The following is a 23,034-nucleotide window of genomic DNA, read 5'->3' on the forward strand; positions in this document are numbered from 1 at the left end:
GCTAGATATTATTATTACCTGCTGTCAATGGGCATCAGTCTTCAGAATTCACAGCAACTGACTTTATACCTCTGCTTTCAGGGAGAATCTTTCACTGTTTACTTTGAATGGGGAACCCTCTATTTCCTTGTTACTTAGCAGATCACCAGTGTTCTGAACTTTGCCTACTTGACAGTGCGTTTGCGCTGCTCAGTCCAGCTCTGTCATCTGTTACTTGTTATGGGGTGAGTAGAAGAGGGGAAAAGGAGAGCGGGGACAAGGCAGGGTCTTGGTTTCTCCATAGGCCAGGCTGACTTGGCGAGTGGGTGAGCCTTTGACCAGCTGTGGCACATTTGGCTCCCTCCTGGTCCTAGTCATTGTAATGGAGGTGGCATCTCCAAAGGGGTCCTGGGTCAGCAGCCTTTTGTGGAGCTACACTTGGGGCAAAGGGAGCCAAATGCCCCGTGGTCCTCAGGGCAACACGTTGAGCCTTGTCCAAGCCTTTGTTCCTCGCTAATTCCACTGTTTTGAATTTGTGTGCTGCAACCCTGTGATTGGCACTTGGCTGGACTGCTGATGCCTTGAAGAAATATCTGTATAAATGTGGAAGTGTGCATCTACGTGTCTGTGACGGTTCAACCATGCCAAAACCACTTTATTTCCAGTGTAAAAATCTCAGTGGAGAAAAAAATACGAGGTTTCTGGAGTCCCATGCGACACTGTGTGTCCTTGTGGGTGAGAGAAGAAGTCGGAAAGACTGTGTCACTGCAAAGCTGCAGCCCAGATCCTGCCATTTCTATGTCTGACATGGTGTGTGCTGTTTGACTTGTCATCGTCACCCGGTTCGCGTTGCCTTTTGGCAAAGGGAGGAACAAGAGCAGGCAATGTTTTACAGAGGATAGTATCTGGCTATGGAAAATCTGTGCAACGTGACTCATTTTGTGTAAAGGACATCAAAATTACAACTGCGTGCCACATGAGAGATGGTAGCTGGGTTCGAATCAAAAAACATCCTCATCCAGGAAGGGTATTTAAGCATGTGCTTAATTTAAGACCACATTTAATCAGGGCCTTTGGGCATAAAAGGGTAATGATTATTCTTGTGTTGCTGAGAAAATCCAAGTGACATCCGGAAGATGTATTACTTGAGAAAGTGTTATTTCAGTGTCCTTGTTTAATCTTTCAATTTCTAAAACAGTAATTCTTTTAATTTCTCATTGCTCACCAGTGCTGTGAGTTCTTTCACAGCTGTTTTATACTCAATTGTTAATGCCAAGTGGAATCAGCAAATACAATCTGATTCTGATAATTATGAAAGATCAATCCAGCATACACCTCTTTTCTCTGTCCCCATTAAACTTTCCAGGGTGTTAAGATATGCACGTTTGACACTGTAGGGAAAGCCAGCCACAGTAAAAGAATGTTTTTTCCCTCTTGTACATACTGTTGAACCATTTCAAAACAAAAACATCCCCATCCCAAATTTTTTCAATGTATTTTACCCCTATTTTTTTCTCTAGATAACTGTGTATTGTTGCAAAGATTAGATATGGCTTCAATGATTTTAAGTATGCAATATGTATTTTTTTTTAAATTACGAGGGACTGTCTTTCTTCACAACCGTTTGGCATCCATTGAAGCCCCGAAGGTGTCCTGCTAAAAGCAAGTCAGCTGTTGTCTGATCACTACTTTACTCAACCACATGAACAGTAGGAGCAGCAAAGCAGAAGGTGTCTGAAAGCTGCTCCTGCTGTCCTGTGGTGTGGGGACAGTGCCTTCCTGAGAAGGCACCTTGTACCCAGCCCAGAAGAGGGTCCCTGTCTCAGCATGACCAGTACAAATGGCAGCTAATGTCTTCAGATTCCTTGTAAAAACCCAGTGCTTTAAGTGGTGCAGCTACTGCAGATGCAACAGCTGTGAGAAAGTGAACTCTGGTCTACGTTGAGCACGTTTCATAGTTTCATACCCAAACCTTTTGGTTGCTGTACAGAAGACGTCCCCTGAAGTGGCCTAGACTTCTCCTGCCTTAAGGGCTCTGGACACCAGGCATGCAACTGGGATTTTTGAAGGGGCTGCAGCATGCTGGGACCCAAGTGCATTTTCCACATATACCCCATAGGAGATAATCAGCCTGCTGCCAATGGAGCGTGACCTCATTTTTGAGGTGCTTACTGTGCAGAAAGATATTTAGGCACCTGTTTTAAGAGAGATTCTCAGGCCAGGATATAAGCAAGGACTGTTATTGGCTCTAAGTGAAGTGCTTGTTCATTTTATTGATTTTGGGTTAAATCTTGTTCATCTTCCTCAGGCAATTACTCCTCCTGAAACTAATATGATTGTCAGCATGAATAAAGCAGGTGGATTTTGGCCCCTTTTTGAAGACAACAATCATAAATCAAGCTGCCAGCACAAATCCAGGTGCTAAAAACAGTGCCAGGATTTTCCTGGGGGAAAAAACACAGTAAAGATCTGTGGCACAGGACAGGGAAATGGAAGGGCAGAAAAGAAAAGAAAATGCAACTTCATTTAATACTTATCATCAAAGCAGGTGGTCAGCTTGGCATCAGCAAATGTGTGTTCTCAGCGTTGCCACTGCTTCCCTATCTGACCTTGGTGCTGTTCCTTGAATAGCCCATCCCTCTAGAACCTGTGATTGTGTGTGGCTTTGAGATTGAAAGACAAGGTACACCAATCAGTGCAAGCTATCATAAGGATATATTAAAAAGTGGATGATGGTGACAAAACTTCTCAGTAAGAAACTATGAAAACACAGCACAGTGAACAACATGACTAAGGAAGAGGGCTTTTTCACTTTTTTTCACCTCTAGTTTATTTTCCTTTTCTTTTTTTGAACAATATATCTTAATCTTGCTCTATGGATGTAGCATGAGAGTTATGTGTGGAGAAAGCATCCGAAATCACTTTGTTTCTAGTTTTCTTTCATACATTTGGTAGTATAAATAACCAAAGAGGATATTGCTTAACCCATAAAACAAAGTGACATCATAATTTATTAATACAGAAGACACAGTTCATTGCTGTTAAATGCCATAAAGAGCTGGAAATAGAGTCGTTTCTCAGAAGGCATTGCCAATATGTCAAAGGAAATATTTCCTTGATGCTATCTCAGCATGCGTAAGGTCCTCTCCAAGTACTTCAACATTTTGGTTATTCCCCCTGAACTGCTCTGCAGCACTCAAAGGCAGCTTTGCTGGTGATTTTTCCAACATCCGATGGCTTCCTCTCACTTGCCCCACTCATCCCAGTGCTTTGTGCCTGTTAGTTGCTCAAACACACTCGTCTTTGGGAAGGTAAAAAAAAGTCAACAAATGGTGGGGACAGAGCTGGTTGGCCCATTTATGCTGTCTCCATTGCTGTTGGTGGGGCGGCAGCACAAGCTCGTGTGTCCTCATGATGTCTCTGCAACCATGAGGACATGGAGTTGCAGGCACCAAGGAGGGGTTTCAGTGCTCTGCTGGCACTGATGCAGCTCCTGGCTCGTAGGAGGGCTGTACATCAGGCTGTACACACTCAGGCCCCAGGCCAGGAAAGCGTTTAAGCACCTACTTACCCCTAAGCTTTTGAGTAATTCCTCTGGCGTGAGCTAAGCACGGGTGTCGTGGCAGCCACTTGCTTCCCACAGCCTTCCCGTGCATAGACGCGTGCGGCACAGCCTGGCTGAGCCCACGGCAGCCGGCACCGCCACCGGCATGGGACTGCTCACCACCCATCTCTTCTTGCTCCTTCCTGTTCACAGACCTGGTGTCATAGAATAGTTTGGGTTGGAAGGGACCTTCACAAGTCATCTAGTCCAACCCCCCTGCAATAAGCAGGGACATCTTCAACTACATCAGGTTGCTCTGAGCCCCGTCCAGCCTGGTCTTGAATGTCTCCAGGGATGAGGCATCTACCACCTCTCTGGGCAACGTGTTCCAGTGTTTCATCACCCTCATTGTAAAGAATTTCTTCCTTAATTTGTTTCTTTGGTAGTTACTGTCTAACTCTGCAGACCCCAGTCCTGCTGGCACCTCCTGGGGAGAGTCTCTGGGAAGCCCCATCGGTGTCTGGGAGGACACCCCAGCACTGGATTCAGCTGCAGAACAGATTTTAGAGTATTCCAGGAAAAAATAAACAAATAAGCAACACTTCTGTTCATGTGCTGTCCCCAAGCACCAGAGTGAGCCAAAGTATGGAAAAAGTGCAGTGACCACATGTCCACAATAAGACATCTCTCTCAGTTAGGTAACATAAATAATCTTCCTGGCATGGACAACTTGCAGCCCTGGAAACACTCTCAGCAGATGTTCAGTTCCATATGCTACCAGTACCTGCACAGCAGCACCACCCTCGTTGCTAGTTCCTGGTCTACCTCATCATAAAACATGCCTAGCTGTGCTTTTGCAACTTCGGGGAAGAGACAGGATTCCTTTTGACTCCCCAGGGTACTAATTTGAATTTTTGTTTGTGTTAATTTCATACTTCCCATGCATATAGTCAACTCTCTCCCAGTGAGATGCACCCATTCCATCTGATTCAGCCGGTGCATGAAACGTGCCCGTTGTGTGCCTGGTGCTGCGTGGGTGTGCTGAGTTCTGCTCTACGTGCCAGTCGTCCCCAGGAGAGCCATGGCGTGATGAGCTCCTACCTGCCTGCTCAGTGCTCACACAGACACAGGCACCTGATCGCTCCCGGCTCCCTGCTGAGACAGAGTTCCCTCCTGTTCATCAGCTGGCGATGCAGACTTTCTGCATGCTGCTTGCCTGCCTGGCTCCTCCACGAACACGCACGCACGTGTGCGCTCACAGCGATGCAGCCGTGGCGGCAGATGCGTGCTCAGCCCTGTGTGCACAGCCAAACCCCGTGCAGAGCCGGAGACTGCACGTTGGCAGTTCGCTACCCCCCTTGAATCCCCCTCTTCTCTGGGCTATATGTGGCATTTCGAAGCTCTGACAATCTGCTCCAAATGTTTTCCATATTTGTTCAGCCTTCTTGATTCAAATACCGGGAACAGCTCAGCCAGCACAAAGCGAAGCTTCGGGGGGCAAAAAAACTCACACTCCCATCAGCGTGCGTACACACACGCACGTGAAAACCTAAAGTTCATCATCATGGGAAAGAAGGAGGCGAAGAAACCACAGCACGGCACGTCCCTGAATAACCAGAGCCAGACAGGGAAGGCACCTGAAGGGGAGAAAAGCACCGACTTGAGCAAAGCGCAGGAGCCCGCGATGAAGAAGAAGAAGAAGCAGAAGAAAACCAAGGGGGATCCCAAAACTGGCCAGGAGGAGGAATCTCACACTTGTTGTGGCTGCCGTTTCCCGCTGCTGTTTGCTTTGTTGCAGCTGGCATTAGGCATCTCTGTAACAGTGCTGGGCTTCCTTATGGCAGGAATCAGTTCTTCTCTGCTAGTCAGAGACACTCCATATTGGGCTGGGATAATTGTAAGCATAAAGTCTGTTTCTCCATACAGTGCCTTTGCCAACATTAATGCAAGCTGCATGACGCTCCACTTTAAACTAACCAACTGCATGCATAACACCATTTGAGTTATGCTAACTATAAATATTCTTAGGATTAAAAGTCTGAGTATACTTTCCCAAGGAAACCGCTCCTGCAGAATAACACAAGCTTTCATATTCTTCCCTAAAATATTCAACAGACCCTAAATAAAATACAGGGTTGTTCTTCACTAGGTGTATGTATTAGCGTGTGCTTTGCAGTGATCTCCTGCCTAGTGATGCTGAAAAAAAATGGTGATTACTTATGCTGCCTCCCCTCTTTCCCCACCAAACCATAACAATCAGGTTTTTGAAGTGAGAGCATAACTCTATAACTTGCAACTTTTAGCTGGGTGCATTGGTAACAGTGAGAGGAGGGGCTGTTGACCTTCCTTGCTGTGTTGTGTCAGAGAACCGCCGTGATTTAACCTCCTTCCTACCCACTCCTCCCCAACTTCTCCTCCAGCAGAGGGAGAGACTGCACGTGTCTGTGGGGAGGGGGAAGGGGCTGGTGGGTGGGCAATGTGGCAGGGAAAGGGGGACCCGTCCCAGGGCCCGCCGGTGGCTCTCACCAAGTCACATGCAGTTTCGAGTGACAGACCAGCCTTGCCGCATGGGCAGGCAGGGACGGCGTAAAGGGCAGGGTCCTGCTGGGCGTAAATAAGAGGCACCACTGGTGGGGAAGCCCGGGCTGGTCCCCAGCAGCGGCTGCTCCTGCAGAGGTGGGGAGGAGTTATGAGAGTCTCGGTGCTGTGTGTGGTGTGGCCCTGCTTGGCCGTGTGCTCGGGGACGTGCTGTTTGCCTGTGGAGAGACAGGATCGGGGATGATGACCCTGGCATGTGCCGCGGATGCAATTCAGTATGCAGGTTCTTTTCCCTAGGCAGCAGGCTTCGGGAAAATCTATACCGGTGTGTTAGCACTGTTTTGGGTGTTGTTAGGCTGTAAAAACTCCCAGCAAATAAATTCATGTTTAGGTACTTAAAGAAAATATTTCTCAATGTGCTAAACAGCTATGGGAACATCTCCTGTAAACGTAATTCCTTGCTAGTTGGAGCATTATCTGAACACTTGAACTGTTTGGGGTTTGCTGTATTAATAATCCTGCTGGGTGACCCTCCCAAGAGTGGAAGGAGCAGGGCCTGAGCTCCCAAAGGAAAAGCTCCCCTTACTCATCTCCCCCTTCTTCTTTCTCTTCCTACTGAAGAGGTATCTAAGAGTTTGGCGATGTTTTGCGGGGTGAGAGCCTGCCCTTGCTTGGGAGGAGAACTTCCTCCTGGGGTTTTCACTGTTAAAAGCCAGGGGGGAGTATGTGTGATAAAATAGCAGCATGTGACATTTTCACTCCTCTTGTTTATTTTGGGGATTCTGGAGGTCAGATTATGTCTTTTCCAGACAGCACTATTAGTATCCCAGGTTTGAAATAGCTTTTTCACTAGAAAAGACTGCAGCAAGAGTGAGCTGGACTGAACTAGTGTATGGCCAGGAATGTGAAAGAAGCCATGAAAGTAGCCCCTGGCCCATATGAATGTCACCAGTGTCCAAACGGCATCCATGGGAGACATACGCGTATGCCTGATCTCCCTCAGGGAGGTCTGAAATACCACTAAAGTCACTACTTTCTGAAGACCGAGCTCTAACTCCTCTTGTTTTTACCAGCAGCTGCAGGCAGTAGTGACATTTAGATGCCCATGTGAGGCAAAGCTCAGTCCCTTTCAGAGTTTCCCCCTGAAAAACAGCCACAATTTTCTATGTGTATTCCTGAGCTAACTCACAACTCAAAATCAGCTCTCAGCCGTGGTGGTCACGTTTTGCACTCATCAGTCAGCCAGGATAACCCCTGGGGGAACACACCTTCTGGGACTATGCTGGTTATCAGGGTGAGAGCTTTGTTTTGTTTCGTGTTTACAGGCTGCCCCAGTTTTTGGGACCTGGACTCTGTGGGCTGCAGGTAGAGAATCATAGAATGTCCTGAGTTTGAAGGGACCTACAAGGATCATTGAGTCCAGCTCCTGTCCCTGCACAGGACAACCCCACAGTTCACACCATGTGTCTGAGGGCCTTGTCCAGTCTCTTCTTGAACACTGTCAGGCTTGGGGCCGTGACACCTCCCTGGGGAGCCTGTTCCAGTGCTCCACCACCCTCTGGGGGAAGAACCTTTTCCTAATGTCCAACCTAAACCTCCCCTGGCACATCTTCCTGCCATTCCCTCAGGTTCTGTCATTGGCTGCCAACGTTGATAGGGACCTGTGGGGTTGGACAATAATACCTATGGTTTGAGTCAGACGGTGACTCTCACCTTGGGGACTTTGGTGTGATGTTGAGCCACCAGCACATTTAAGTGCAGTTTGACTCCTTCCTAGCTCACAATGGCTTTTGGTGGCCACCCTGCTTGCTGTCGAGGTGATGGCAGGGACTGTGTACCGGGGGCACGCGGCCAGGCAGGTTCCTGGGGAACCACACTGCTCTCCTGCACCCTCAGCCTAAAGCAGTAGGGAAAGAGATGTCTGATGCCCACAGAGAAAGTGGTAAGAGTGAAATCAGTGTTAGAAAGGAGAGGTGGAGGTGGTGGTGCAGACCCAGATCCTCCCAGCAAGAGAGCATGTGTAGATCACTGGCCATGGCCAATGTACCACAGCAGTAATGCAAAGCATATATTTGAGAGGTGAAATGCGGGAGGTACGATATGATGCTGCATTTACTTTGTTCTTGTGCTCTGATGTCTCCATGGAGCTACTTGGTGCTCACTGGGATGTTGGATGGAGATGGCCAGGAGCTGCTGAGCTGGAGTTTCTGGGTGTATGGGTCACAGGCTGCAGCTGGTGAGCTGTGGTGAGGATTGTGCTTAAGACCGACATCCAAAAAGCTGGGGGGGAAGCTGGTCCATAAAGGAGGAACCTTGGCTAGGACATCCTACATGTGGCTGGCTCTTGGGCTGCTGCAGGAGGCTGCATGGAGGGCATATAGATAGAGGATGGGTGACCCACACACTGCTTGAGAACAAATGTTGTGGCAGAAAGTGACTTCCTGAAACTCATTCATTTGCACAGAAATGAGCAACAGAACAGAAAGATGTGGTGTAAAATACCAGAGCATATTTGTTTTAGTAGCATCCCACTCAAGTGCTCTTTTTAGAGGACTTGATTAGTATTCAGAATCAAGAACTTAAAAAATCTATTATTGAGACCTTTTTAGCAACATTAGAGATAATGGGTGAAGCTCATTCCTAGTGTTACTCCTTTGGAATTACACCAGGGCTGGATTTGACCCCATGGCTGTTAATGCAGGGTGACAGAAAAATGAAGGAAAATTGCTAATGTGTTAAATAGACCCTGATTGATTGAAAGATTTTTTTTCCTTCTTTATTAGTGGCAAAATGGTGACACTGTTCCTTGCTGAAAATCAAGTGCTTTAGTGCATTACCTTGAATGAAAAGGAACATCTTTAGAGAAGCAGGTAGAGTAAAAGCGTACTGAGGAAAACTATGCAAGGCAGTCTGAACTAAACCAGTTCAAAACCTGACCGCCTAGGTTTGTGAGGATAGCACAGACCAGGGATTGGGTTCACCACCCTGTGGAATAAATGTGGCAAACGATCTGCTGCTGGGGAGCAGAGAAGGCCCCTGACACCAAAAGGGTCCCCTCCAAGAGATGTCTGGCACCAGCCATTCCCTCCTGCAGCTCCTGCAGAAGTAAACAATGCAGTTTGCATTGCATCAGAAGTGTTCCACCATGAAACCTACTAGTTTGAAATGTATTTCATCCAAAATCTGTGAGGCGTTAGTCAGAAACCAAAGGAAAGGTTTATGGACAGGAACCACAAAGCCTATGTGATTTATCACTTCTGCTTCAGCTTCAGCGGCCTATTCCCTGTAAAATGCCTCTCCCACATTGCTAGGGACAGGGAAATAAATGCAATTAAAACAGTGAAGGTGGCATCCATTTCTCCTACCTGTAGCCATTTATAGTGAAGGTATCCTGGTCTGAAGCACCTGCCAGGCTCCTCCATGAGACCTGTCCCAAGCACTTGAAACTGCAGACTGGACCACCCCAGCACCCTCTTCCTTCTTGCTGTTTTGAAGGAGTTTGGACAAACTCTTCACCCAGAAGTGTGGGGCTTTATTTTTTCATGTGTCTTGCCACTGACTTGCTGTGTAGCTTTGGGCAAGTTACTTAACCTTGCTAAGACTTTGTTATTTCCCCTGTAAAGTGGGGTTAATAATGGCTATCAGTCACCCCTTGTGTCGAGATCCTCGGATAAAAAGCATTGCAGAAGCAGTACATATTAATGGTATCCTTTTCACTCTTTTTCATTAGCTTGTGGCCTTTTGACACCCAGACGAATAAACGATGTATTTCTCCTTGAAAAATTCTGCTATTAGATTATTTCCACTGTGATTAAAAGTAGAGAGTATCAGTTTTCATGGGAGAGCTCCCTTTCAGACCCATTTTACAGACTTGGGCAGTTAAGAATGTTACAAAAACACTCATCAGAAATCATAATCCAGGGTGTGTATTATTTATGTCAGAAAGTTATTTAAAATCCATATATACATGGATGTAAATAAAACTGGGATTTTAAAAGTATTTTTTAAAGAATCTGTTTCTCAAGCAGCTCAAGAGAGCAACTGTGGCTCCAGCTGTCATTTAGCTTATTACTAACATTGTCTCAAAAGATCTTCCATGGGCCGAGTCCCCAGCCTATGAACTCTGATCCTACTTGCTGCTTGGAGCTTTCAGGGTCACATCTCCTCCTACTTGCTGCTTGGAGCTTTCAGGGTCACATCTCCTCAGGTGTTTCCTGGGGCCAGAGGGTCCCTGAGCTTAACCCAGGGGGTAGCCATGCCTTGTTACCTTTTGGCTGTACCGTTCAAGCACTGGCTTCTCTGATGTGCTGCTTTGTGGGGTGAAAGGCAGGCAGACTTCCAACTGAAAAAGCAATTTAATTATCCTTCATTTACCTGTGGTCAAAACTATTTATGTGTCTTTAAGTTTTCATATATTTTTTTAAAGTACCTGTAAAAAGATTAAACCAAAACCTTCACCAAAGGAAAAAAATCCTTTGCTTTGAGCAGCTCGTAGACAAGAATAGGTGACATAAATGAAGATCTCACCATGGCTGGAAAACCCAGCTACAAGGAATGGTTTTCGGTAGATGAGGGGGAAAAGCAAGTGTGTCGTGAGGCAGCATAAGGGAATGGTGCAGGACAACACCTCCATAGGACAGGGCTGGCAGAGGAGTTTGGCTGGTTTTCATGCTTTGAAGATCTTTTGATGGTTAGTACAACATGGGTAGCAAACAGACAGGACTATCTTCCGATGCTGCATATCCCTATCAGCTGCTGATAATTGAGATGTTTGTTTAACTGCTGTACTTCTGCATGAGAGTCTGACTCAGACAGCGGGTCCTGCCACTGACTAAGCACGTGGTTGTGGGCTGGTAAACCTGAGTGCCAAAATCAACAGTGCTGCCTGCAACAGGCAGTGCTGACCCAGCCTCTGCCTCAGTAGCTTGTCAGGGTCTGTGTTGCTTTGAGGCTGGAAGGGCAGGAAGGTGGTGTGACAAGCTCCCAGCAACCCTCTTTGGCTTGGACAGCTCTCGGAAAAGTTGCTCTGGCACCCCCAGTTCCCAGGGAAGCAGCAAGGCCCTTAAAATTAGGCTGGATTTTTGCAATGGAAGAAGCTGGTGTCAGAGAGAAGACGGGGGTTTGAATTTTCATCCTAAAAATGGGTACAATGGTGGTGTCATGTGTAACCATGAAACAGAAGCTTTGAGAACATTGTTATGAGACAGATGCTGAAAGAATGAAGCATTTTTACAGGGGAAAAAAAAAAAGGACAGTTCTGTGCCATAAAGTGATATAAATTAGAAACTGGGGTTAAGTGCAACCTGATTATTATCTGTGGTTGGCTAGACCTGCGCTCTTCTGGACCAGAAGGGGCTTGCTGTACCAGTAGCTGTTCCCATAGTGTACATAGTTTCCCTGTCTCACTGTCACAAAACAATTCAAGGGCCATGTTGTCTCTGACAGTTTCCCCACAGATGAGGCTCTGTAGATGTTCCCACCTAAAAGCCTTTCTGCAGGTGGTCCCTCACACAATAAAATGAGACAAACCCGTATGGGTAAGCCCCCATCAGCCTCCCTTGTCTCTCTCTTTCTGGATCCTCCCACCTGCTGGATGTAACGTTTTTCCATGAGGCCGGATGCTGTGGCTGCACGGTGGTGGCCGTGCCAAGCATCAGACAACCACTTTATGTGTGAGGTAACCTTTTTATCTTCCTAGAGAAGGTCAATAATTGGGAAGTATCCCCAGCTAGAGCAGGAGGCAACCGACCCCCTTCCATATTGACATGGGGGATGACTGTGTTATTTAAAAACTCCTGAAATGTCTTCCCTTTTAAAGCCTGAAAGAAGAGAGACACTTTATTGTTAGACCTGGCCCCTTGCTGTTTTTTTTGTTGTTGCTTTTGACATCTTTTCCTGCAGCAATTGTGGAGGTGGCTTTCAGTCAGGCTTTACCTCCTATACAGCCTTTCTGGGTTTTTAACTTTTGCTTGTTATTAGGGAAGCAGATTTCAATTTATAATGAAAGATAACACTTAAAAACTAGTGCCATCAAAGCAGCTAGTGGAAATTATAGTCATGCAGGCATCCAGTTTTTAAACAATGCAGCTTCAATTGGCCATGGGAAAACATCAAAAAGATTGAGAGAGGACAGCCTTCAAGAACAGCCTCCAAGTTTAGGTATTTAATTGCACCGTCTCCGGAGTATGTGAAACTCTGGATGAAATGCAATGAGGTAGGCTGCATGAAATATGCTCTGGTGATGTTTCCAGTGCTTGTTTATTGCCATGTACGTATGCAGCATCAGAGCTGTATTCTTCAGAGCTGTCTGCCATTAAATCTCATCATTTTCTAAGAGTAACTATGCATTGATGCCTGATTAGCTGAAATCCATACTTTTATTTTGATCTGGTACAGAGTGGAAAACCTTGATGGGAAGAAATGGTAAAATATTTTCAAATAATGGTTTGAGAAGGTAGCTGCACAGCAGAGCTCTGTGTGACACCTGGCCAAGTGCTGATCTAATGCTGGACTCCTCTGTGTTTTAGACCCCTGTTCCAGCTATAGCCTCAAGGGGAAGGAGGAAGGGAAACAGAGTTCCTGGCTGGGTTATGGTTGTGCAAAAAACCTAGGTGAGATTCAGAGAGGAAGATTGTTCAAACAGGTTTCCTCAGACTAGGTAATCTTATGACTATAGAGATAATGGCTTGCCATAGCTTCATAATCATGGACACAGCTCAAATCGTGAGACGTGTTCATGTGGCGGTCTTAGCCACGCTACACAGATAAAGAGCGGATGAGCTATCGTATGTCTTTGTGAGTGTTTGCAGCATATGTCTTGTGTTGTGGCATAGACCCAAGGTGCTCCCCTGAACTAGGTTTTTGCCTCCTTCCATCATGTCTTTGTGGGTGTTTCCAGATCTCCCGCTTTACCAGCTTCACATGCCAGAGTTTCCCAGGGTTTTCTCTGGGAAGAAAGCTCTTTGCTGGAGAAAACCACCTATTCTTTAGCAACTCCTGGGCTAAAAGTGTAGCAAGATAAGAAAAACCACTTTCACAAACATACAAGGGAGAGATGCAGATGGATTAGAGCAATCTGTGGTTTTGAAATCTGTTGAAATTAAGCAAACCACATTAATATGTCAACGTGCAAAGATAATGAATGCAAACCACAGCGGAAATTTGTGCCCTATGTGTTCATATTCCTCAGTTCTGTACGTTACATAACCATCTTCGTCACTACCATGGAGTGTCCTTGTGCTGCTCATACACCTTGTGCTGAGTCCTTGCAGGACCAAAAGCAAGTGAGCTGCAGGGAGTTGAGGACAGGGAGAGAGGCTCCCTTGCCCTGAGCCTCATGGTCCTTACTGATTTGCAATGTCCATAGGTTTGTCCAAATGCCCTTCTGCATTGCCACCTGTGTTTGTTCTTGTTGGAGATGATGAGCCTTTTTTTCTCACCCGTGACTATTTTCAGAAGTGTAATAGGTTTAGTGGAAGGGACAAGGTTGGCTACCTTGAGATTTATCTTCTTCTTTACTACTTGAGTTCTGGTTTTAAGGTGATCAAGATGTGTAAAAACATGCTCCTTGCAAGTGCTGAATGTACGTTGCGGTATGGTTGCAGTCTCACTGTTGGACCATCTATTTTACAGCAGTGTGTGAGGCTCCAAGCTGTGAGAAACACCCAGTTGTGCCAATCTGTGTGTGTGTACAGGGAGAGTCAGTTTGCCAAAGTCCCCAAGAGGCAAGGACTGTGCACACACGAGATCTCCGTGAGTGCAGAGATTCTCCCAGGCAAATCAACTGGGACCCACTCCTCAATGAGGCTGGGGTCAGGTCCTGCTGCAATCTATAGCATCTTAATTCAGTTCTCACAACATCAGGTTCTAGCTCTTTTTAGGGTGGGAGCAACCTAGAAAATACCTATTTCTGTTTGGGTTGTGGTTTAAAAAAAATGAATTCTTAAGTCACTTTTCAGCCCTGAGATGTTTCTGCCCAATGGAAGGAACATCTACTGCTTCCCGCTAAAAAGAAATAGCGTTGAAACTTTTCTAGAGTATAAGCTTTAAAGTTTTTCAGCCAGCTCCAGTAAACAGCTGTTTTCCTGGATTGTGAACTAGAGGATTTCACAGAGTATACCTTAACCAGCACTAAATCTGGACCCTTCCTAAATACATCTGTATTACATTTGAGTCTTTTTCTAGACAGTACTTTTCTAAATTTAAATTATTTCCTTGGATAACCATTCACATCACCACATACTCAGCAAAGGGTGTGTTAGTCTGTCTGGAAAATTTAGAAGTATAAAATCTTGAAATAAGCTTGAGTTGAAATTTACTCAGCATAGAAATGCATATTTATAGATTTCCAGAGAACAGTTACAAGACATGGTCTAATTAACGACTATTCTACAGCTCTTCTAGAATGTATTTTATTTGTATAACAAATGCATATCGATTGGTGGCAAGCAAGTGCTAAAGCAAGTTCAATCGCATTTTATGTTGTGTGCTTAGTCAATAAGGCATAGGAAATACATGCTTCACGCTGGGATATTGCAATGGCTACTGAAGTGCTAGGACGCAGGATTACCTAATGCTACTTAGCAATCAGCATCAACAGCATCCATAATGTGCCTGCTGTAATGCAGCTGTCTTAGTCATTTAGCAAGTCCTAACGAGTATTTACCACAGGATTTTTATAGTTATTCTACTGCATTTCACAGGTATAATTCAGAACTGATCTATTAATAATGTGTAAAATAGAAGCATAAAGCTGTTTTCTGTATAAATGTTCCACATTTCGGTTTGCTCCAATGGGTGAATTCACCTTTAAAGAACCAAAATGTAGAACATATATGGGTCATAATTCTCAGCAACATTATTTTTTACCGTCACTTACAAAAATACACCTCTCTGGTTAAAAAAACATGTTGGTATATTGTTATAAAAGAAATACTTAAGCCTTCTGAAATATCCCGGCCAGGACTTGCCAGAATCCTGACCCAGTGTAATCTTTTATAAATACCTCTCTACAAATGTGCCTCTTCAAGTATCCCTGAGTATATTATTTAAATCCTAGAGGAACTTTAGAAAGCGCGTGCTGGAATGGAAATCCTTTTAAACGATAGTCTTTTGTATGAGAAGCTTTCTGAAGAGGGAGGTCTGATCCTGCCGCATTTAAAGCCAGCAGGGTTTTTGCAGAAGTTGTGCGAGGCACATGATGGTAGAGAGAAAATTCCACCATCAGAATCCGACTCTGCCCTCGAAATGAATGCAGCTCTGTCAGCCTTCTGTGGGAAAACGGGAACAGGAATGGGACAGCGGGCATAGTCCCATGACGTCTCACGGGAGGAACCTGGAGGCAAATCTGGCCCTTGGTTCATGCCAGTGTAAATTCCCACTGGTGTAGCTAAAGCAAAACAAATCTGATTTATTGCTCATAACAAGATCCTTCAGCACCAGATCCTGAAGATACTTAGGTCTAGCTTTGATGTGAGCAGCCCCTTTGATTTCACATGAATTTGAGGCTGTAACGTTATATGAGTGTATTTAAGCTTTTTCTTCTTTTTTTAGTTCCCGTTGCAAGTTCTTTCCTTCAGTCACTACTGCCACTGAGGGAGTTTATCATTTGGATATTACTAGAGATATGATCTCCTTAAGATTTAAGTTTTATGGGCATGTTAATTGAATTAAAAGATTAATATACAGTGCAAGGCACCAAGGACATAGACGATTAATCCTGAGAAATAAAACCTGGTTGAGTCACACAGAAGCACTCTAGGGCAAAAAAAACCCAACACTGAAGGACCTTTGACAAGAAACGTTGTTTTTTCCCCCGACAACACTGTCAGCTATGGCTGTCAACAATAAAAAGAGGAAAACAAATAAATTGGAGGCCGTGTGTAAGTCATAGGACTAGAATATAAATACACATGACATAGAAAGGAGTAAATAATACTGACGCTTTCTTTAGAAATGTTCTGAGGCAATACTTCCTATTAATGTCCCACTGCAATGACATGAAATAAAACTTTATGGGAAAAAGTGTTATTAATCACACAGGTTCTTGAGGGACTTGACTATCCATGTGTTGAGAGGCACTCTTCCTTTACAGGGCTGCTGCCTAGTGCCTTACACCAACAATGCAGATATAAAGAAAAACTCAGTATTTTACGCATCGGATAATAAAAGAAATGGTTTTAACCATTGCTGCCTAAAAGGACAGTTACGTATTTTTCACTGCAGGTCAAGCAGTCCCCTGTGGAGCTGGAAATCTGGATGTGAACAGCACTGCCGTAGCGTGCAGCGAGCAGGCAGGGATGAGGCTGTGAAGGAGCCCCACACTCCTGCAGGCATCTCCGTGGAGTAGTTCCACCCCTGAGCAAAGGCAACTTGCACCCAGGGCTGGACCGAGAGGGCAAATCCCACTGCTCTGGGAAAGCAGAAAGCCTCAAATTAATGAGAAGTGTCCAAAACCCCCAAAGGAAGACAAAGCGGGAAAAAAGTATAGATTCTTGCTGTCATCACTGGGAATGTAATAGCTATCATTTATGATCAAGATGCTCCTAGAAAGGAGGCCAAAGTTTGCTCCCAGCCCTGCATGAAGACAAGCCTTAGCACCTTTGGAAGCATGCTAGCCCACGTCAGCTAAGGTACAGGCTAAGGCTCATCATACCTGGGCCTTTTTAAAGGTGTGATACAAAGTGGCATTTAAAAATGCCTGCATGCTATAGACTCCCGTATTTTTCCAAGACAACCCAAACACGCATGGATTGCTCCCAGAGTAGCTCCAGCCACCAACAACATTCTCTTCCTTCACAGCTGAGGTCGGGACTCCTCGTGTGCCCTGATCCAGCCCCGGGCAGCCCTCAGTGGGTGCTGGGGACCTGGTTCCTCTTGTCCTGTCATGGAGGAAGCTGCTAGAAAGCAGCAGTCTGGTTGCAGAGCTGCAGGTCCTGTGTTCCTCCTGTGAAGTCTGCTCACTGGTCCTCCAAAAATATGGGAGAGAAAGGCAGTTGAGTGCTTAGCACCATGGTGGGGCCAAATAGCACTATTTTAAAAAGGAAATCGTATTAATTGGGCTAGCTGCTCGGAGCAGGAGCTTCCCTCCTTATGTTGCTGGAAAATGCCTACCAGTGAATATCTGTTCCTGCAAATAGATCTCAGTCTCTGAATTAATAATACAGATGGCTAAATTAATAATAAAGTGCATAAATACTTTTCTATTGCTGTTAACCATCAGCAACTACTGCCACGGGGCTAAAATGGAGTCTCAGATTGCAGGGGAGATGTCTTCTTTGGTATGGTGTTCACTCTGGAAGAGGCTGAAAGTCTCTGCTCTAAAATGTGCTGCTTCTTATCCAGCAGCAGCTATGATTGCTGACTTACAACCTGTACTGGTGACATAAAAACCCTGTCAGCATCCACTGGTATGTAGGATGTTGCTTTTGGGGCTTGCAAGCCCAACTTCATATGCCTTCTGCTCCTTTTTGATAGTTAGCTACATGGACAAAACCTCGAAACCCATCCGGGAGGCTATTTCTGGGATGTGTCTTTGTAGGTCTGATTCAAGAAGTCACTCTGATTAAGTTTTTTTGTGCCTTGGTGTCTGTAAAGTGAAAGTTAAAGCTCTTCCCTCCTCACAAGTACATTTACACATGAGGTTCTTAGATGCATGGCAGCAGGCTCTACTCAAATGACTCCACACTGCTCCTGGAGTTACAGTCCTGCTAACACAGAAAGGTGTTTTGGCTTGAAAAAATGGTGGGTTTTTTATGTGGAGGTGGGTTTTTTGTTTTTTTTTTTTTTTTTTTGGTTTTTAACTTTTACACATTTTAAATCTTCCCCTGCAGGTCTGTGTGGTGTCCTTAGTGGGATTTGTTATGCTTTGTATTTCGTACCAACCTGACGAGAAGACGTGCGTGCAGTTCACAGTAAAGGTACCTTGACTTTTTTAAAAATGTCTTTTTCTTCTCATGTTGTCAAATATAATCAGTAAAGTTGATACTGGGGATATTTTTAAGACCACATGAAAAGAAGTGAAAATGCACCTGAAATGCAAGAATGGTTTTCTGTTATTTTCCAGGCAGCTAAGGAAGAAACTGTAGTGTATAAAGGGGAAACTCTAATAACAAAATTTCAAATCAGAGTAAGATACCTTTTTATTTGCCATGTTTTAAGAATATCAAAGAGATTCACATCAACAAAGGTGGAATAATTGGGGAAGCATACAGTGAAAGGTTGTGGGTTACTGATGAAGTAGATATATGCCTAGAGAGCTGGGTGACAGGGTAGCATAAAATGGGTCCACTTAAATGAAGTTTTAATTTTGAATGTGATCTAAGAACCATCTCAGCACCTTCCCAGCAGGTTTGCTCCTCACCATGAAATAAGAAACTGTGTGGGCACAGGCAAATTAAAAACTATGGCTGGAAATCTCTATCTGCCCACCTTCATGACAGGGGAGAGGTAGAGGCTGTTCCTGAGCACCTCATCATGTGGTGCCTTGTGTCAGGGTTGGGTATTAGCGAACATGAGAAAGTGTTAGCAAACCATGGGGACCAGCATTCTTCAATGAAGTAAATTCCCAGCTGAGCATCACAAGAGAGGCGCAGAAATCAGGCACCATGCCCCACCTCGGTCCCCAAAACTGTGCTTCATTGACACTGGTCAATGAAGGTTAGAAAAGAAAGGCTGAGAATGCTTATTCCAGATGGGACCTCTGTTGTTCTGGTCTGTTTTTCCTTCTTCTTGTAATTTTCAGGGCTCTTAATATTTTGCAGACACATAATAACAAAGAAAAATACCGACACAAGCAACACAAAGAAACGGTGATTATTAACTTAGAAAGGCAGAAGGAAATCAAATGCAAGGAGTGGCTTTTCAAACCCAGCATTCATCCTCCCTTAGAAATTAGACCCCGGTGTGTCTTTTGTGCCTCCCTCAAGCTTCTCCTGTGCTTACATAAAGAAAAGGAGAAGAAGAACAATTGTTTCTGCCCTTTGATTGCCTTTACATTCTCACCCTGTCACCTTTACACTCACAAGTAAGCCTTATGGCTGCCCAGGGAGATGCTGGCCTGGGCGGGAGCTGCCACACCAGCCTTTTTATTGCTTGCCCTGCAGCATTAAATTGAACTTGGCATCTAAGCAGGAAGGGAGTCATCTCCCATGGTGGGAATGGCATGTCGGGCTGGGCAGCTCAGTTGTTTCTGCCACCCTTAGCAACACCACCCGCCCTGGCAGTGGGGAACATGAGCCATCGCTCCTGCAAGAAAATAAACATTTCTTAAGTGCTCCCCAGGTGATCATCACTTGGCAGAATTAGAGCTAAAGTCTCCCTTGAAAGACTTCTGGTTCAATAAATAGCTCATGGACTGCTGGCTACCCCAAGCACCCTCCTCCCCCATAATCCACCTTCCCAGCATTTCCTACTGTGGCATGCTACAAAACTTGATCAATCCCAGGATGTTCATCTCTCTTGTCCCACATCCCCACTGGGACCCACTATCCCAAAGTGCCTCCTCTCCTCACTGCCTCTCCAGATGAACCACTTTTGGGCTGCAATGCACATACCTATTTTAAACAAAGGAGGAGCTAAAAGTCTCCACCAGGGCTTTGCTTACACAAGGCTCATCTAAATCTCCAGTATCACATCTCAGATCTTTAAATCATAGAATTGTAGAATCATAGAAGAGTTTGGGTTGGAAGGGACCTTCAAAGCTCATCTAGTCCAACCCTCTGCAAGAAGCAGAGACATCTTCAACTAGATCAGGTTGCTCAGAGCCCCGTCCAGCCTGGCCTGGAATGTCTCCAGGGATGGGGCATCTACCACCTCTCTGGGCAACCTGGGCCAGTGTTTCACCATCCTCATTGTAAAAAATTTCTTCCTCATGCCTGGCCTGAATCTCCCCTCTTCTAGTTTAAAACCATCACCCCTTGTCTTGTCATTATAACCCGTGCTAAAAAATCTGTCCCCATCTTTCTTATAGGCCTCTTTTAAGTCCTGAAAGGCTGCAATAAGGTCTCCCCGGAGCCTTCTCTTCTCCAGGCTGAACAACCCCAACTCAGCCTGTCCTCACAGCAGAGCTGTTCCAGCCCTCTGATCATTTTTGTGTCCCTCCTCTGGCCCCTCTCCAATAGGTCCATGTCTTTCCTGTACTGAGGGCTCCAGAGATGGACACAATGCTCCACGTGGGGTCTCACCAGAGCAGAGGAGAATATTTCAGTTAAATGTCAGTTAAAGTCTGTGTCCGAACAGAAAAAAAAATTAACATTAGCTGTTCAGCAACAAGGCTGAGGATGCAAAATTACAATCATGAGACAGAGCCCAGCAACTTGGGTTGTGAGTGACTCCCTCAGGGTGGGAAATGGGAGGAGACCCAATGCAGTCCTCTCTGCCTTCCTCCCTCTCGACAGCTGCTTCTTTCACTTCACACTTGCATGAGCCCTGGATGCTGTTAAAAAAGGAGGTGTTAGAACTGCTTTCAGCAGAAGTCCCTTACTGAGACTACTGCAGGTATCCACAGCACCCCATGTGTCTATGAGAAAGGGAGACCATCACCTCTGAGAGAGTGGTTTTGCCTTTTGTGGGGACAATGGCAAATGCCAGGCTGAACTTATGCCTGTCCCCATCTCCGTGTCCACCAGAAGCCTGTTGTGCAGTACCACAAAGTAGCATGTTACGAGTCTATTTAAAAGGGGAGATCCTCTCTCTTTAAAAAAAAAAAAAAAAAAAAAAAAAGGGAGAGAAAAGGAAAGACCACATCTTGAGATTCCTGTGGACTTGCTGGGCTATCTGCTAACATTCGACAGATCAGTGTGGTGCTGGTTACAGCACGTCCCAGGGTGGCGTGACACCCTCTACTCCTGCCCACCCAGGCCCAGCAGCCCACACCATAACACACACTGTGGTTCCTGTTCCCTGCACAGGCTGGTGCCTGAGCCACCACCTTCAGAAGGGGTCCCCTGGATCCACCTCTTCAAACCCTTCTGGTTTCGCTTGTGAGAACTATGAGAAGCCTCTTCCATGAGGAACTCGATCCATCTTAAGTTATTATTTTTTTTATTTTCTTTTTGGCACAGAGCAAAACTATTGCCAGGAAATATTGCTAAAATGGTCCTTCCTCATATAAGGAGCCTGGAGGAGGATGAACTGCCATGCTCTGACCTCATCATGTGCTGTCTCTTCCCGCTTCCCATTTCTCCTCTATTTAAGCATCACAGTGCCTATCTCTCTGAGGCTGTTAAAAACCAGTTTTACATTGGCAAGTTCTGGTTCCTGGGCAGAGCTGTATTTGTGATGTTGAATTTGCCTCCAGGTCTGGCATGTGATTAATCTGCTGATGGGATCTCAGCACTCGCTGTCTTATGCTCCCTCACAGGCAGTATTTGCATTTGCCTCACCTTTGGTATTTGGAAATGTGTTCATTTTCAGCAGCTCATAGGGAGATTCCTCTGCAAACATCTTGTGAGAATAATAAGCTATTTGGAAATCGCCCTATGTCCCCACGCATCTCTGTTCACCTCTGAGGACTGCTGGAAGAGCTGCCCATGTATTTAGTGCATTTCAAAGGGATTCTGAGATTTCCTTCCCTTTAACTACACAACAGGCAAATTCTTGCTTACCATACCTAGAGTGTAGCTTAGGCTGTGGATTTCATGTTATTTTGTCCTGCCTTTGGATAGAAATTGGCAGCTAAATTAAATACCTGCCAGGGAGGCCAAGGCACACCGTGTAGTCTTGGCTTAATATCTCATTTATTAGGAAGAGCTGATTCTGTCTCTTGCTGGTCTGAATCCAGAGACTTCCAGCCAGTCCATTAGGACTTCTGCATCCCAGAACAACTTCCATCCCTCAGAGAAGAGAAGCGGTTGTCAATGTTTGTCCATTTTTTTGTTTTCCCCATCAAACACACTTGCACCATATTTTAAAGTAATGTCACAGGCCTACAAATTACCACATCTTTGTTCGGAGGAGGGCCCATCAGTCAGCAGCGCTTGCTTCATTATGCTTTATATGAGGAGGTGTCCCCATTTTCCAGCTTCACCTTTCCCATGGACCTTTACCTTGAAAGCTGCAGGGGTAAAGTAATAGCATTTAATAAGAGCCACCCTCATTTTGAAGCTGCCCTTGGTTTAAGGCTGCAGGGGAAATAATTAAATTTAATAGTAGCCAAGTCTTGGAAATCAACATCGTGCTGTAAGAATTTGGTGATTTCAGGAAGAAAATGTATATGGTGCTTTAAGATCTGCAATAAGCCCAATTTCTTTTTTTTTTTCAAGCTGGCAACCGAATACAAAGATCGATTCACACTCTAGTTATAAGACAAAAAACACCAGGACTGTGAATTTTATTAAGACACACAGACTTGGAGTTTCAAGGTCATAAAACCCACTTTTATACTGATAGTTTGCTTGCAGTATTGAGGTTAAGAGAGAAAGAGAGAAGCTCCTGTTTAAAATAACAGAAACCCAGTCATGCCATGTGTCTGACAGATAAGATGCCAAGAAAAATAAATGTTTTTACAGTGCTGAGCAGAACCAAAGATGCTATTTTGGCTAAACACAGGATATGATTTTAATATACATTCACACATGTTTTGTATGCAGCACAGCAACTGCCAGTTCCAGCTACCAAAAGCAAGGAAAGTCCATATGCTTTGGTATCCAAAGGTCTCAGGTGCAACCAGAGGTGACAAAGGCTCTGAATTGCTTCCAGTTTCCATGTGTTTGTGGGGGTGGACTCTGCATAGCTACCCTTGAGAAAAGCCACCTTAGGGGGGGTGACAAAACAGACCCTTGTCCTTCTCATGCTGTAGCAGGGGCAGTGCTGGGACGTGAAAGGTGCTTGCTGCTCTCTTATGTCTTTCAAGGACTGCTGCACCTTTATGGGGCAAGTTTTGGAAGGGATTGATCACTGCCTGATTTGCAAATATAAATCAGATTTTTCAGGGCATGCAAGCCAAGAGCAGGGAATAACACATGAGCAAAGTT

General features: G+C 45.2%; 1 protein-coding gene across 2 annotated transcripts in view; it reads left to right on the forward strand.

Annotated features, from left to right (window-relative positions):
- Positions 1 to 23,034, forward strand: part of SSPN (sarcospan) — a 39,967-nt gene that overhangs the window by 12,741 nt on the left and 4,192 nt on the right. Inside the window, exons 1-2 of one of the 2 annotated variants that reach the window (XM_005507072.4) lie at positions 4,893 to 5,420; positions 17,893 to 17,979. In XM_005507072.4, the coding sequence (XP_005507129.4) occupies positions 4,908 to 5,420; positions 17,893 to 17,979 (600 nt within the window). In that variant the 5' untranslated portion in view covers positions 4,893 to 4,907. Of the gene's footprint in view, positions 1 to 4,892; positions 5,421 to 17,892; positions 17,980 to 23,034 lie in introns of those variants that run through there. The other variant, XM_013368514.3, reaches the window with a different exon arrangement.

Source organism: Columba livia, chromosome 1 (assembly GCF_036013475.1).
Source record: "Columba livia isolate bColLiv1 breed racing homer chromosome 1, bColLiv1.pat.W.v2, whole genome shotgun sequence".
Taxonomy (NCBI): Eukaryota; Metazoa; Chordata; class Aves; order Columbiformes; family Columbidae; genus Columba; species Columba livia.